The 18395-nt window shown below is 37.7% G+C and overlaps 1 protein-coding gene across 1 annotated transcript in view; it reads right to left on the bottom strand.

Annotated features, from left to right (window-relative positions):
- Positions 1 to 18395, bottom strand: part of LOC126754492 (uncharacterized) — a 101329-nt gene that overhangs the window by 9402 nt on the left and 73532 nt on the right. Inside the window, exon 5 of the mRNA XM_050466504.1 lies at positions 944 to 1147. Coding sequence (XP_050322461.1) covers positions 944 to 1147 — 204 coding nt within the window. The remainder of the gene's footprint in view (positions 1 to 943; positions 1148 to 18395) is intronic.

The following is an 18395-nucleotide window of genomic DNA, read 5'->3' as shown; positions in this document are numbered from 1 at the left end:
GCGAAATACCAATGCACCAATGACATAGTCATAAAACTTGTATCTAAGGACTGAACCTTATTGAATCTAAGGAATAGACTTTATTGAATCGGTTATCAGTAACTTCGCTTAGGCGTTAAATTTCTAGTCCGCCCAGTTTAGTGACATATCTGAAAATGCGAGCTCTCAAGAGCTGAAGCTTTCATCTCGGAAACGTCGATCAATCAGGAAGTTAGTCTTCTTCCAAACAACAAAATAGACACCTGACCTCCGGTTAGAGTCTCAATCTTACAGCCTGAACGTCCGTAGGGCAATGACCAGTGAGAATCCCCACAACTAGGCAGAGACTAATTTTGCTGAGAGTATAATAGAGGTCAATTGACCACTTGCGATCCACTATGGGACAAATATATCTTGGGATAGCGCAAGAACTGATGGTAGCCCGGTCGCTTTTGCACTGCTCAGCTAAACAATAGTAGAACGTCCGATGAGAGCGGAACCGTTTAAGATTAAGTTTTCCATAACTAGTCTTGAATGCACTGTAGGTGTGTTCAGATATGCCGATCTCTTCTAGACTTTCCATTTCTTGTTAGACTCTGTGAAAATGTTTAGTATTTGTTTTGAATTTTAAGAGAACCGGGCATAATATATTATGAGAAAAGATGTTTGGTATCAACCATGTATAATATCTAAAAGAACCCTCGATGTTGATAAACATCTAAATGTCAATACAGATTGCTTCTAATGATCCGAATGCGAGGAAAACGGACTTACTCTAATAAGCCTATAATGTAAACCAGTAGAAAATACAACTTAAATAAACCAAATCCAACAAATCCTAATGCAATATGCATAAGAGGTTGAGACCCAAGGGCCAAAAAATGTAAGTTGCGCAGATGAAAGTAAACAAAACGCTACTTTTTATACATACTTACAGTTTACAGACAAATAATTGTGTACATACCTCATCGCAGGCGGAGCAGCGCGGCTTCTGCGTCTCGGCGTGATGTCTGCCGCAATAGAGATTGCCATCACGATGAAAATAAATCAAATCCACAAGTAATTCCTTGCAAACACAACAGACGAAGCAACCAGGATGCCAGCAAATCTGCGAGCCGACACGTTGCGCAAAGACCACAATGTCACCGGCGGATAATGGCTCATCGCACTGCAAGGGAAGTGAGGAGAGAAAAAATTAAAGGTTAAAAATTTGTTTATGTATAGAAGTACAAACACATATATGTAAAAGGAAATACAAAAAAAAATTGTATATATATTTATGTATACATACATATGTATGTGTATATAGGGTAAAGATACTTTTTGAAAACAAATAGCAATATTCAACGACGATTTTATTTTTACTGCGGCAGGCAAATAAAACTGGCACACAGCTATTAATAATAAGCAGTGAGGGGATATAAACACACATTCATATGTATGTACATATAGCGTACACCCCTCCTAATGGAAAAGTGATATAAAAGTAGTTAAAAGGAGTTTTACTTGTTGTTGCGAGGCTTCGTTGCAGACACGCTTAGCGTAGATGTGGAAAACATTAACTGATGAGAATCTTAAATATTTTTATATTTAAATAACAATAAATGTTAAATAGCCATCGCATAAAACGTTTACGCCTAGCGGTAGGCAATAAAATGCCAAAACAAAAAGTTATAAACGAAATGCCCAAAGATGTTGTAAAGCAAAGCAAACAAAACAGCAAAAATATACAAAAACAGTAACAACAGCAACAACAAGCCAAATAATTGCAGTTATATTTGAGAATACAAGTCCACAAAACAACAACAAGTGGACTGTGGTATGGCCGTTCTTCGGGCGCGGCATTGAACTACATAGTTGAATGGCGAAATTGTGGCTCCCGCTGAGGGATGGAAATGGAAATGACTTAAATTGCTTAGGGGCAATGAGCGAAAGTGTTCCTTTGGGAATTTTTACGACCACACTATAAGGAAGGAGAAGAAACAGTAGCAGAGGGTTTTCATAATACTGCGATTGTAAACAGCAAATTAGAAAATGCAATGAAACAAATTTTTTGCGTTTAGTAATACCCTTCTGGAAATGAGTAGTGCACAGAAAAAAATCAGAGACGGTCGGTGTAACATTTCCAGGAGAGTCAGAAACAATCATAAATAAAATAACATTTTTAAAAAGCAACAAATTTTTTTTGGATTACATAAAACTTATGTATATGCTTATGTACTATATATACCAGAAATATAAACTACCGAGTGTCCCATTCTCCACATTCGAAGGCCCGCGTCTCCAACCTGTGGGAAACCTAACACGTTCCATGACATCCTAGTAATCGGAAAGCATTATTTCACAGACTTTTGGAACCAATCGTGCTTTCACTTTTCTTAGACCCAATTGATATTTCAAAGTGGTTCTCACTTATCATTTGGATATTCCAACGATCTTTGTAAGATCTTTGACTGCTAATCGTCGATTCTCATGCACAAATTCCTTTATTTCATTGACGTATTGATCATCAGTTGATGCTGATGGCCATCCTGGACGTGGTTCGGTGTCAACGCGTTCTGAACCCTCTTCGAATATTTTGTACCAATCAAAAATACGTGCTCGCGACAAACAACTATATCGAAGGCCTTCTACAACATTCTAAAGGTTTTGGTCCCAGAAATTTGATTCCACACATCAAATTTAGTAAAAATCGCCAAATTCACTTTATGTACTTTAGAAAAATAAGTGTATGCTAAATACTAATAATTATTTTGATGTGACATTTGGCACAGATGCCACTGAGAGTCATGAGCGATATTTTAATTAAAAAGTCTTACGATTTTTAGCCCACAGTATATGCGAAGACGCTTATGTATTCTATTTCCCTCATGGACCACATACAGTATCTATGTGATTAAATAGTAATTAGACCGGCAAAGAGGAAAAACAATCAACATTGAAGTAAAGATTTTTAAAGAGCAAAAATCATTTTTAAATTTGTGATCATATAAATTGTAAATGAGAAATATTTTTCAACCCAACACTTTCCGAAGAGCAATAAAGATGTTGTATTACATTCATAGCGGTTAAATTTTACAGCTCAGCGACAGAAGGAGACCACACAAACGCACATAGCGGAATCCGCAACATTTAATTGCTGAACGCATTTAAGTTTAAACATGCAGAGTAATTAAATCGAGAGCCTTTTCGTCCTAACGCCTGCGAGCGGCAATAAAATCAACGCGACAGCTGTGTTGCCTTATACAAAGTTAGCCCGTGCTGCTTACATACACACATACTAATGCATTTAAGCAACCGCAAATCACAACAAACTTTTATGGCAGTGCTTTTCGCGACACTATCACTTGCGGCGGCACTATATAAATTAAACGCCTGACTTTTATGCGAAACTTAAATTAGAAATACTTTCTTGTATATGTGTGTGCCTGAAGCTGCCTTTTAGGTGCTACCTTAATTCTATGCAATGCTCGCCTTTCCTTTCCCTCAAGCACATGGCTAATTGTCGCCTCTGCTTAATTCGTATAGCTTCTGCTATACTCCACGAGTGTTGTATCTGTAGAGTTGTTGCATGCCACAAATTAATCCAAGCACTCAACACTGCAATTTCCTGCCAAGTTTGCCTTTCAAATTGCTTCATTAGCTTCTTTGTGGCTGCGGCTGGGGCAATGCAATCACCGAGAATACTACCGTTTTTAGTGCTGGCATCTCTTTGGTACCGCAAAGCGTTGTAAGCTCAAGCGCAAATTACCTCTTCTTTGGCAATTGCATTGCATACTTGAAGGCGCATGGCCGCAAGCAGCCATTTTCTTGAAGCCGCTTAACTTTCCAGGCTATTAAGCGCGCGTGTTTTTACAAAATATCCAACATTCACTTTTGCAAGCCATTAAGCACGCCTCCATTGACCCTTCTAGCAGCACTGGCGGCGGCAAGTTCTTTGGGTGGCATGAAAACAATTGCGTTGTTAGATTTCTTCAGCGGATATTCTTGTAGTGTAGAAAGGAGTTTACTGGGTTGCTACTGCAGCTACAGATAAGCTAAGTTTCTTCCTGTGGGTAATTTTCCTTACCTTTTTTGCTCATTTGCTGTACTTTTTAGAGAAAGGATTCTGTGAGTGCTTCCTTGTGGTAAGAGCGTAAGTAGTTACAGAGAGACGATTAGCTGCGTTTAGCAGTTAAAATAGTTATTTTGTGTTTTTCGCTGAGATAGTTGCAATGATGTAGTTTCACCTTAATCATTGGAATGCCCAAATGGCGAAGGTTTTAAATAGAAGAATTATCCATATATATATAATACTGTTTTTGTATATATATACAGTATTATATATATGTGGCAACACCATGATCTACTACTTTTAAAATGCAACCGTATGCTATCCTGATGTTGCCTTTAATCGTATCGTCGCTTTGCACTTACATTCGTTTTTGAAAAGGCAAGGCATCAAACACTGCAGCTTTGAGTTTATGCTTTCTTCTGTAAAAACCCGTCAACGAGTAAGGATCACTACATTGTAAAAGCCTTTAATTTGTATATAGATAGTTTCTTTCTCAAATGTTGTTAAATATATACGGAAATGTCTTCTTTAATCTATTTTTATACTCTCGCAACAAAGTTGCCAAAGAGAGTATTATAGTTTTGTTCACATAACGGTTGTTTGTAAGTCCTAAAACTAAAAGAGTCAGATATAGGGTTATGTACACCAAAGTGATCAGGGTGACGAGTAGAGTTGAAATCCGGATGTCTGTCTGTCCGTCCGTCCGTGCAAGCTGTAACTTGAGTAAAAATTGAGATACATATCATGATGAAACTTGGTACATGTATTTCTTGGCTTCATAAGAAGGTTAAGTTCGAAGATGGGCAAAATCGGCCCACTGCCACGCCCACAAAATGACGAAAACCGAAAACCTATAAAGTGTCATAACTCAGCCATAAATAAAGATATTAAAGTGAAATTTGGCACAAAGGATCGCATTAGGAAGGGGCATATTTAGACGTAATTTTTTTGGAAAAGTGGGCATGGCCCCGTCCCCTACTAAGTTTTTTATACATATCTGGGAATTTACTATAGCTATGTCAACCAAACTCTACAGAGTCGTTTCCTTCAGGCATTTCCATATACAGTTTAAAAATGGAAGAAATCGGATAATAACCACGCCCACCTCCCATACAAAGGTTATGTTGAAAATCACTAAAAGTGCCTTAACCGACTAACAAAACACGTCAGAAACACTAAATTTTACAAAAGAAATGGCAGAAGAAAGCTGCGTGGCGTCGCCCACTTATGAACCAAAAACCATATCTCAGGAACTACTATACCGATTTCAATGAAATTCGGTATATAATATTTTCTTAACATCCTGATGACATGTAAGAAATATGGGTGAAATCGGTTCACAACTACGCATTCTTCCAATATAACGCTATTTTGAATTCCATCTGATGCCTTCTCTGTATAATATATACATTAGGAACCAATGATGATAGCGGAATAAAACTTTACACAAATATGGTATTTGAGCTGAGGTAACCCTTGTGGAAAAATTGTCGTGATCGGACTATAACTTAGACTCAGTGCCTAACCTAACATAACCTAATTTTTCACCGAAAATATCGGTAAATCTCTCAGACATTTTCATATAATTCAGAGGGCATCGTTTTTATACTCTCGCAAAAAAGTTGCTAATAACAGTATCTCGATTATCACTTTATCATGCGAGAGTATAAAATGTTCGGTGACACCCGAACTTAGCCCTTCCTTACTTGTTTTGTATTATTTACAGACATAAATAAATCTAATATTCGCTTGGGCAACTTTTAATTAAGCAGTAGTTGCCAAATCCGGAAAGTAAAATACATTTTACCTAATTATACGTATGAAATTAGGAGGGTAATCCTTTAAGCTTTTTTCCGATCTATACCATACTCCGTTTTATTCAATGATATCTGGAAAGGTTACTTTTTAGTTTGGTTTTTGGCGAGAACATCAAGATTGTTTAAAAACTTGGCTCACCTCAAAATACCGAAAAAAATATTTTCGCCTATGGGAAATGCCCATATAAACTTCTCATCATAGTGTCGTAGACTTACTTTGCTTTTCGAATTTGTGATATCGTTATATTATTTTTCACCGTAAACTTCCGGCAAGTATACCCTAGTATACTAGTTTCGAAGGATGTATGTTAAAGGAAGCCTTTAATAGTCCTACCAAGTCTAAAACTTCCGAATATTCATTTTTGGTTACTTAAAGTACACCCAAGTCCCAAAACCACATTTTAGTTGGTAGAATAGTGTAGTAAACATTTTTCTATCCAATGCACTATAATGTCGAAGCATTCAGGGCAGTCAGATCAGCATGCAGTATTTTTATTTTTTCTAGAAGCCGCATGTTTCAAAACAGGCAGCGAACGTAATCAAATGTATGTAGATAAGGTTCCATATTTTATAATATCTTTCATTATCCCAAGTTCCTAGAATCACCGTCGTCAGTTCAGATTCCCTTCAAACAGGTATTTCGGAGTGTCAGCTCTGTTGGCGTTGTCGTACCAAAAATGTCAAAATGAAAATTGTTTTTAAACACCCAGATTGATTTTAATTCAACTGGGAAGAGAAAAATGCGATTCTTTTTTCTCTTGTGGCGGAATAAATAGCAAGATGTAGGCCCTACAATGTTCTAGATTAACCTTACCAATAAAACATAAATTAGTTTCAATGAGAAAAACTTCAAACTTTGATTCTTCGTGCGAGACCTAACTCAATATATTACTTTTATAACAATATTTAAGAACTGAGACCAGTTTTCCTGATTAGGCATTTTAAGTTAATTTTTTTTAATAAACATCCTTATAGAACTCTGATGACTCAATTACTTATATGGGGATTCGGCAATTAGTTCACCTTTAAACTTTTCATGCAAGAACAACGCTGTAGACTTTGAAACAATTCTTACTATCAATAAAATGAAACTTCGCTCTGAAATATGTACGAGTATGATTATCCCTGGTGAGCTCTCAACTGTTGATATGTATGCCTGTAAGTAATTACTCCCTATATGCTTCTTGGTAAATACTCCTTGCACAGGTACCATGCATGCATTCAATTATGTATATGCGTGTAAAAGTGCAGTCGTCCGCACTAACCGGAAACCGGAAGTTTTTTTTTGGCTTTCCGGCTTTTGTACTGTTACTTCAACCGAAAATGTATTCTGCCACTTCAAGCCTATGTACCCGAATTTTCCCATTTGTTTACATAGTATCTCGGACTTACATTCTAAGTATACAATTTCACGCAAGTGGCGCTTATTTGTGTCTTACATTTTGGAAAAGATTTTGAAAAAAATTTCTCATTGCAAATGTTTTTAGTATGCCAAATCCGCTAACTAACCTTTATTTTGACGTTTTCGAACCCTTTAAGTTGAGTTTAGGATTGCCAGATTATTAAGGAGAGTGAGTAATTTTAGTAGACTTTAAACGATTTACATATGCCATACACGGTGCCTGCAACAGTAAGTTTAAGGAAATAACCATGCCCTCCAGAATTGGTATCAAAATGGTACTTGGCAAGGCCATCAAAATTCTAAATACATAAAAAAAATCAAGCACTAAAATACAACTAGTAGTAGGCTCGAAGGAACAGGAGGATAGACTCATGTATAGAAGATCACGAGGAAAGTTCTCTGGTCGCCATTCACATGAGAGTGGGCAGAAACGATTTTTTTACATATGGTTCAAGCAGCTCACGACTTCCGGTCTTTGACCAAATATCCTCTGGGTAGCCTAAGAGCATCCGTTTAAAGGCGAGCAAAAGTGAGAAGGCGAAACATCCCCTACATAGGGTTGTGCGCTGGGTTTGGGACCCGCCACGTTAAAAAACACCCCAATTAAAATTAACAATCAGCCTCGGATGAGAGACCCCCCTTTTGGTGACGACCAATATGGAATATCCGGTCCCTTAATTGGGAAGGTGCAGCTGCCCAGCTGGTTGACGTCCTCGTTCAAATAAAGGCTGACATCACCGCCGACCAACAAATGCGATGGACGGGACAAGGACTGAGACGAATAGGTCCTTGTGGCATTTACTACAGTGGCCATATAAAGGAGCGCAAGTTTGGTGTGGGATTCGTGGTGAGAGAGAAACTCCGTCGCCGAGTACTATCATTCACTCCGGTGAATGAACGTCTAGCCACAATCCGCATCAAAGCGAGGTTCTTCAACATATCGCTGATTTACGCCCACGCCCCGACGGAAGAGAAGTACGATGTGACAAAGATGCTATCTATGAGCGCTTGGACCGCACCTATGAGAGCTTCCCCTACCGCGATATCAAAATCGTGCTTGGCGATTTTAACACCAAAAGGGCAAGGAATGTATCTTTGGAACAACAGTAGGTAAATTCAGCCTCCACGAATAAACATCCCAAAATGGGTTGAGGCTGATTGACTTCGCCGGGGCCCGAAATATGGTTATCGTGCGTACGCTCCGAGGTCCTAATATCGATTCAAGCCACTATCTTGTTGCAACAAACACAAGGAAGGCTCGACATCGATAAGCTGCAATCACAACAGACAGCTGAACGATTTTTTACTCGGCTTGCACTCATGGAGCTTGACAAGCTGACCGACAAGGATAATGCTTGAAAATTCTACGAAAAAATGGGGCGACAAACAAAAGATTTCAAGACCGGAGCATACTCTTTTGCTAGAACCCAAGGAGGTGATCTAGTAACTGATGCCCAGAGCATACTTAAATTATGGGGGGAACACTTCTCCAGCCTGCTGAATGGCAATAAACGTACAACGCAAGAAGAAGGCGAACCCGATTCCCCAATCGATTACGATGAAGCAGACGTTCCATTGCCTGGCCATGAAGAAGTTCGAACAGCAGTAATGCTCTGCCCAATCCACAAAAAGGGAGACCTCACAATCTGCGCCAACTACCGTGGGATAAGTGTCCTCAACATCGCATATAAGGTTCTATCGAGCGAATTGTGTGAAAGATTAAAGCTCACCGTCAACAAACTGATTGGACCTTATCAGTGAGGCTTTAGACCTGGCAAATCAGCAACCAACCAGATATTCACCATCCGCCAAATCTTGGAAAAGACCCGTGAAAGGAGAATCGACACACACCACCTCTTCGTCGATTTCGAAGCTGCTTTCGACAGCACGAAAAGGAGCTGCCTTTATGAGCCGATGTCTGAATTTGGTATCCCCGCAAAACTAATACGGCTGTGTAAACTGACGTTAAGCAACACCAAAATCTCCATCAGGATCGGAAAGGACCTCTCCGAGCCGTTCGATACCAAACGAGGTTTCAGACAAGGCGACTCCCTATCGTGCGACTTCTTCAATTTGCTTCAATCTGCTGCTGGAGAAATTAATTCGAGCTGCAGAACTTAATCGAGCAAGTACAATAATATTCATATCATCGGCCTCAACACCCGCGCCGTTAGTTCTGCTTTCTCCAGACTGGACAAGGAAGCAAAACAAACAATCGTCGCACTCGCGTCTTGTTGCACGTCACTCTGGACAGTCATAACTTTGAAGTTGTAGATAATTTCGTCTATCTTGGAACCAGCGTACACACCACCAACAATGTCAGCCTAGAAATCCAACGCAGAATAACTGTTGCCATCAGGTGCTACTACGGACTGAGTAGGCAATTGAGAAGCAAAGTCCTCTCTCGACGAACAAAAACCAAACTCTGTAAGTCGCTCATAATTCCCGTCCTGCTATATGGTGCAGAGGCTTGGACGATGACAACAACTGATCAGTCGACGTTGCGAGTTTTCGAGAGAAAAGTTCTGTGAAAGATTTATGGTCCTTTGCGCGTCGGCCACGGCGAATAGTGTATTCGATGGAATGATTAGCTTTAGAGATACACGACGACATTAACATAGACAGCGGCTACGCTGGCTAGGTCATGTTGTCCGGATGGACGAAAACACTCCAGCTCTGAAAGTATTCGACGCAGTACCCGCCGGGGAAGCAGAGGCAGAGGAAGACCTCCACTCCGTTGGGAGGATCAAGTGGAGAAGGACCTGGCTTCGCTAGGTATATCCAATTGGCGCCACGTAGCGAAAAGAAGGAACGACTGGCGCGCTGTTTTTAACTCGGCTATAGTCGCTTATACGCCAGTGAAGAAGAAGAAGAGGATAGTGTAAAGTTTTTTGTTATTAACATATACTATAATATCAGAGGATAAAAGCTAGTAATATTGGAAGGAATCATTACCAAATAGTCTTTTTAGTTAAGTAAGAGCTTTTTGTATATGAGGAAATACCCTAGAATAAAACATCCGAATTGATATCTGGTAGCTATCTGAAAAGTTCAGTCAAGGCGCATAATATGAAATGATACCTACTGAGAGAACTTTTTAAATGGAGTTGCGTTCCGCTCTTGAAACTCCTGATAAATTAGTATAAAGACTTCTTAGCCATACTTTCGTAGCTTTTGAATGCAGATTACTCGTTTTACATTCCGAAATATTCAGTACTAATCTCTTTAAAGTCAGATATTACATTAGAGGTCAGAAATTAAAGTCAACTGTTTTAGTGTCAATTCTATATATTTTAGGATATTTAGAAAATATTCTTAAAATTAGACGTCGGACTGTGGCTATGAGAGCATTCCATATAAACTAAATATAAACAAGTAAAACAATGTTCAGGATATGAGCTGCATTCACATGCGACGGATAACGAGAAATAAGATATTAGTTATACAAGTTTTAGTTACTCTAGACTTCCTAAGGTCGCATTTGAAGAAAAAGACAGTGTGGTTTCACCAAGACAATGCACCGTGTTACAAGTTAGCGAAAACTATTGCAAAAATCTATGAATTGGGCTTCGAATTGCTTCTGCATCCACCGTATCCTTCAGATCTAGCCCTCAGCGCCTATTTCCTGTTCTCAGATCTCAGTGAGAATGCTTGCTGGGAAGAAATTTTTTTCGAATGAAGAGGTTATCGCCGAAACTGAGTCTTATTTTGAAGCAAAGGACAAGTCGTTCTACAAAAGTGGTATCGAAAAATGTGAGGGTCGCTGTAATCAGTGTATCAGCCTTGAAGGCAACTATATAGAATTGCGTGTTTTACTATAATAAACCGGGGATTTTTCAATAGAGTTCAAGAGCCGCCGTTGGAGTAGCAATAAGGACTCTTTTTGTTTTTTTCTGGAGGTTGAGTCAAAAGAAAAAAATATTTTCCGTTTTTCGAAGTTATCTTCCAAAATCGAAATGCATGATTTTGAGTTTCGAAAATGAGCTCATTGCAAACATCATTATTAGTTATAGTTTACAAACTTAAAAATATGGGCACTATCTATTCCTCCATTACTTCTTATTTGAATGAAGCATACCGAATTTCTACATTTTTTTTTTGAATCCAAAAACTGAATTTGTCTATAGAAAATAATAAAAAATATTAATTATTTCTTAGAAATAAATGTACTCTACTTAACTTTATTCTCTAAGATAGTGCTCCCTATATAATCCTACGAGAGAAATGCTTGAAATGCTTCCAGAAGTTAATTGCTTTTATTACCCTTCAGACTATTTAAAAAGCTAATATTCTGCTGGGATCTTAATTTAGAAAGGAGAAATTACGCTTTGCGTAAAGCTGAAATATTTTGCACAATCTTTAAGTATCATTTATCACCACACTCGTTCTACGCCGCACACGCACTCACACAAGCATATCTCTTTCACTAAACTTCGCTCTTAACTATATTTGCAGCGAGTATTGTCCACACAAATATGTTCAGTTACTTAATCTCCGGCATTTAGTCATTTACTTTTATCAATCCAATTAATCTGACTCGCCTTATTTTGCCGCCCATTTCATTGTCGCTGTCAGCAATCTGCATTTAATTTTCTTCAACTCCCAGCTAGTCACCTAAACATATTTATATAAAACTGTTTAGTGTGTGTGCATGTATGTAAGTACATGAGTAAAGTCACGTTGGGTTCATGACACTCTTTACGAGCATCACAATAGCCGTATAAATAGCACAACCTTTGCTTAGTCGCCTAAAAGTATGCTGTGAGTTGCTGCTTCAATTAGAGTATTGACAAATTGTCGCCTTGGCCATTATGTATGTCTGCGTCTGCACCTAATGTCTGACACAAAGGCGGAGCCGAAAATAATTTTACACACTTATTATAGAATGCTTGTGTATGTGTAATTTACGCCTGAAAGTTAACTAACATTTCATTTTCCGTTGAGCGCAATTTGGCCTCAGCCGAACTTTGTGACTTATTTTTGTGCGCTTACATCCTTCGTAGTTATATATATAGTATATAGACATATGTGTGTCGTCCAACGGCCGAACACCGGAAGCTTTGCAATTATTAATGACTCTCGTTATCGTGCCCTTTTCGGTACATAAACTTTTTGGCATTACCTCAAATCGAGTTGGCAACAAACTGCGCATTTTGTTTTTAATTTTTCTGGCATTTCCATTTTCTTCACAGCCCCATCTACCATGGTTGTGTCTTCAACTCGAGCACAGTTAGTTACATCGGCGCGTGTTAACGAGTATTTTCGTATGTCATTTAGTGTTGCCTGTCTGCGCATTCAGCCATTGTCAGCCGTGGCTCTCGTGCTTTCAGCATTTGTCGTCACTTCCGTTTCACTGCTTCGCTATTCTGCTTCGCTTTTAATTTACCTTTTTCTCGCTTACACACTTGAGCGCACTTTCGCACTGGCTTAAATCCAGCGCCATTCCTTTTACGCATCATTCACTCGCCCAGTCTTCGACCACTTTTCGCCTGTCATATTCCTGTCACATCCTTTTCCAGTTGCTACTTTATTATCATCTTCATTGCTGGCTCGCCTGGTAAGTGGCATGAGAACGGAGGCGCTGTCGTCAGTACTAAGTGTGAGGTAGGATATTGTCAGCGGGTTGTGCTCTCTGTAGATTTTCTTTTCATCACACTTCGTTGCTCTTCGTCGCATTTATTGTGCGTGTGCTTCATTGATTATTTTCATAAATTTACTTTATGGATTTTGTATTTATGGAATGATGCTCCGAAATATTTCACATTTTTTCCTTTTAAACGTCGCTGAGCAGTGTAGCACTTTATTATTTTTAGTGACCTGTGTGTGAGCAATGTTCCATGAAATAAGCGAAATTTTAAGTGCATCAAATCATGGAACTAGCTCTTTAAATTTATAATGACTTTGCATTTAATTGTTATCAGATATATTATAGCAATCTGAGGTTACCTCGAACCCCAAACAAAATTGTCTGCTTTTCCTTCAAATAATGGTAAAAGGAGCGATAAACGTTTTATGCGCCAAAACCTGGACATAATGAAGTCTCAACATGATGAGTGCCCCGAATGCTTAATAATATTAATATGAAGTTTCATGGGAGACCTTCTAAAATATATACATATACATATATTATTGAATAGCCTGATGGCTTCGATCTTTTATCTGTATCTAAGGAATCTTCGCTTCTTATATTTATTATAGTTAATAAAAATAGATATTGTATTTCGGAGCTGAAATGTTCCCTTCTTATCACATTTCCATGGCAGTTGGTGAAACCTCTGCATCTGGCCACCACTGTCTGGTGGAGTGGCCCCCCGATGGTTACCAAAATCTTCCGATTCTTGGCCACAATCGCCCATAATTGCTTCACAAAGTCGAAACATCGACACTTTTCACAAACCACTGGAAGACATTGACATCCTTGAACGATCTTCATCGTTTCCCAAACCCTTCGAGTAGTCACCTATATGCTCAAGTTCATAGATCGATTTAAAGTTAAAGGAGCAACTTACTCCCAATGCGATACATTGACGCACCAAGACTTACAAAAAGCCAAGGTCGCTCTTATCGCATCAACCTAAATGAACTACTACAGCCACGTCATAAACGTATCATTACTAAGAGAAGCGAAGCCGATTGATAACAAGAGCTCACTCTTAGTTCTAAACTCATTTCTAGATGTGAAAGGTCTGCTTGCAAATTGCTTGCGAATGGTCGGATCGCTAATTCAAGACTAACATATACGGAACACCACCCTATAATTATATCAGAGAGGTGTCCATTCGCCACCTCATTCATCACAAACACATGGTTCACCAAAAGTTGTACATACCCCGACTTGATCCCCAAATAAAAAAATGCATTTTCTTGTGTAAGATCTGCACTATGCAAAATGAAAATCTTGCAGCACATCTCAAGCGCTGAATTTCGCTCTACATCAATACTATTGTGGCTGTTCATCCATGCTCAAATGCTTGCTCTCATGAACTATGTTGTTGATCGACTCCTTTTCCCGATTTTTCATGAAATCTCATGGATTATCTTCAAAAAGGCAGTGCGCCGTTTCATGTTTCATGCCAATATATGAATATACTGAGTACAAGGTTGGGAGACTCGTTAAATCCGAGAAATGGTCCAGTCAAATGACCCTCAAGATCATGCCTCTAATTTATTTTCTCAAGAGGTATGTATGTTAAATCAACGCTCTGTTCAGATCGACTCACTATGGCATATAGCTGCCATATGAACTGAGGAATAAAATGTAAGTTCATGTGAGGAATATTTTGCATTTTTGAAGCGTTGCAACTGAAATTAACATTTCTTCTTTTTTAGTAGCGTTCTCTTCTATTCCGGCAAATATTATTTTTACCTTTGAAAAGGCTGCAGAAACTTTTGTTAATCAAATTTCACTATCTAAAGCTTGACTCATATCTTTATTGCATAACTAGAAATGAAAGCAGTCGTAAACTCAATCAATGAACATAATTTTCCCACTGTGGACAATTTAAGTAAGCTTGAACATAAAAAAGGAACTAAAAAGTATCCACACTCGTAATCTGCAATTCACTTCAGTTGTTTATAGTTTCATCACCCGGCAGTTGCGGATTTCGCCAGCAAATTGCAAGCAATATACTTTATAACGATCATAAAGGCTGCAATGGACGTGGGTTGCCATAGCATATGAATTTGTCGGATGCACGATACAAAAGTTTCCTTCAAATTTGCAAAGTGCATATATATTATTTGCACACATAAAAATATGCACTTTTGCATAAACTTTTTTGTATACCAAAACAAATAACAACAATGATTTTCTTTTGACTTTAAAAAAATCAAATTGTGAAAAGTTTATAAGAGGCACACTTATGCCACACCCACTCCACACATGCATGCGCGCTTCGGCAGCAACGTATTTACTATGAGCTGCTATTTAAGCGATGGGTTTCAAAAGGGCGCAGGGTGACACACAAATAATCGGCAACTAAAAGTTGGTCCATGCTGCACTTGAGCGTGCGCACGCTCCAACGTCTAGTCGTGGCGTGTCCAAGTGTCAAAGTGGCTGTCTGCCAGTCTCGCCGCTGCATGTTTCGTCTACTTTTCGGCCGTCGCAGCTGTCTGCAGCCAATAATGATGCAAATTTTCGCAAGAAATCGCATAAAGTGCAAACAAAAGATTGAAATAAAAGCAGGAAATCACAGAAAAAGTGAAACAAAAAAATTTGGAAAACTTAGTATCTGCCACTTGACACTACTTCGTTAGTTGCGCCTTCTCTTGGCGACTGGCGGTTCGTGGCTGGTGTCTCGGTCTTTACTGCCCCTTTCACTTTTGCTGCCTAGCCGGCTGTGTTGCACACCCAAAGCAAAGTAACTCTGAGGTAACTGCGCACTCAAAACTGTTTGGCTAACTTTTGCTGCTCGCTTTTGCTGTCTTAAAATAATAACAAATTTTATTTTAATTTCACTCTTGTTTTTCGCTGGAAAGTACTTTTAACGCTTTATTTACTGTCACGCTTATTGTTTCTCAACTTTTTGTTATTGTTTTTATGCGATTTTTTTCTATATAATTTTCAGTCACTTTTGCTGACATTCTCTGTTCATTTTGCAACTACAGTCGCACACAAAAATAGCTCGCCTATCTACAGTTTTAGTTTACTTCCGCTGCATCTTTATTGGCGCTTATCTTGCCGTTTTTATGTTCGAAATTTTCGTCTTACTTCAATCTAGTACTCATTGTCTTACTATCATTTCATGTCAGTTTCAGTTACAATTTACCTTTGTATGTGTGAGTGTTTGTATTTTTGAGCAAAAACTACTTGTTTTTTATTGTTAATTTGAAAATATGTTTATGGAAATGCCATTTCAAACTAGGCTGAAAAAGAGTTTAAAGTTAGTTGTGAAGTTTTTCTTTATCTCTTGATTAAAATTTGGAAAAATTGGTTTAAGGAAAGCAGTAACGATATAAAAAATATATAAAGTTGAAACTTCCTTAAGAGTTTTCAAAGTGTGAAAATCTTCTTGCAAACATCAAATTGAATTCTCTGGAAAGTTGTCCAATGAAATGAGCACTCCAGCAGATTTGGAAAGTACTTAATTTATAAATTGAAACCTAAAATATTGGATTTTATTTGAAAGTGGTATCCTATTCTTTTAATTGCTAAATCCTCTGTAAGGTAATTTCACTGTCAAGTCTGGGGTATTTTTAAAAACATCTATGTAGACCAGGGCGTTTGGGACATACGAAGGTAAGTTTACACCAAATTTCGCGAAATAAAACAATTTTTATTGAAATTAGAAATAGAAAACATAAAAACTTAGTTATATAAATTTTTCACATAGATTTTGAGGTTATGTGAAAATAGTCTATATACAATGTATTACAGATATTTTGGTTACCTCTAAACCATTTTTAACCCTTAAGGAGTTACACGGGTGTGCACGGGTAAAAAACGTCATTTTTTCAACAATTTTTTTCTCATATAAAAAATTAAATATTTTATTAGAATTTTTTATTGTTAAAAACAGAAAAAATATTTTACACTCGGTTATTGCGTCGCCATTTCCTGTGACCCCTCGGAAAAAAGATGTGCCTGTATGGGCAGGATAACTTCTTACAGTAGTGAAAAAAAATCTTTTTGGAACCCGTAAACCCATGTAACACATTAAAAATTCAACGTTGTCTCTCCTCTTACTTTTCTAAACCCTTTTTTTCTTTAAGATTTGTTATTTTATATTTCGTTTCCAATGAGCTTCAAGCTACTATGAGCTATGTTCTCTTTTATTATATTCAAAGTTTCTAGACTAATGAGTTTGATACCGAGATTGAAGCCAGACATTTTTGTATTTAATATGGTATTATCAGCCGCGTTCCAGCGTAGAGTTAACGAGAGCACAGGTCACCTCTTCACTCGCATTATAAACCGATTTGCCGTTTTCACTTCAGGATGCCATTCCTTGAATAAACTGAACATTTGTCAGCATTTGGAAAACCCAACCACATCTCGGATATCAAATAACCGACAATAATATTAAATTTAGTACGAAGTTTTTATATACGGAACTTTTCAGACGTTATGTTAAAGGATATACAAGTACTTACAATCAAATAAAAATCATCGAAATCTAGAAAACTGCGGAACTTTTCCTTATATTTATTATTATGGTTTTGGAAGGATACGAACACACAGCTTTAGGTTTGTTAACTGACTGTAAGCTTTGGTCAACTAACTCGGTTCTAATACATAACATCTTGACTAGACATGGGCAAAGTCTCTCAACAGGCAACAAATCAACTTTTCCTCTCAAAAGTAGCCTCTACAAGGTCTCAATTAGATGCTTGTAATTTAAGACGTAAGAAAGTGTAATGAGATCTTTTTAGCCATTATCGGCTACGAAAAATATCAAGATAAGGTTTTTGATGTCAGAACTATTTTCTGAATTAAGTTCCGACATCAAGTTCAGTATGTTCTAGACCGCACGGCACAACGTATAATATGTTCTACCCTTTCCCACGAAAGTCAGGTCTACGTAACACGAATGGACCGGAATGTTTACGGGCAACTTGTCTGCATTCCTAAAAATAATTTGGGGAATAATTTCGCCACTATACCAAGAACTCCAACATGTCTATTCGACATTATGTTTAGCGTAGTTTTTGTCACTTTTACGTTGGATTTTTAGAAATAATTCTAATAGTTTTGGTAATTTCAATTAACAAATAGTGGAGATCGTTATGCGATTTTTCTGTTTTTATCATAAAGGTTCAAGACATGGTCAAAAAAATTGAAGTAGGATTATTTTCGAAATGACTCCGACCATTTACAATGATAAATCATAAGATATTTTGAGCGAGATCTAGAAATCAAAGATATTTTCTCAGTAAGATCATTGAAGAATTCACTAGTAGCTGTTACACGGTGTTTGATTATTTTAGTATTATTTTAATGTTCAACTACTCTTAGTATATAAGCAAGACAAAAGAAGTAATTATTAAGCATTTTTTTTACTCAAAATGATACTCGATAGTATTTGCAACAAATATTTTCCAAAAAGCAATTAGTTCCCTGAACATATTAATTAAAACTTCAACAAATCCTCTTCACCGCTCATTAAATTCAACTAAAAAAATTGTCGACATATTATTTTATATG

This window comes from Bactrocera neohumeralis, chromosome 4 (assembly GCF_024586455.1).
Source record: "Bactrocera neohumeralis isolate Rockhampton chromosome 4, APGP_CSIRO_Bneo_wtdbg2-racon-allhic-juicebox.fasta_v2, whole genome shotgun sequence".
Classification (NCBI taxonomy): domain Eukaryota; kingdom Metazoa; phylum Arthropoda; class Insecta; order Diptera; family Tephritidae; genus Bactrocera; species Bactrocera neohumeralis.
This window is presented reverse-complemented; position numbering and strand designations above follow the sequence as displayed.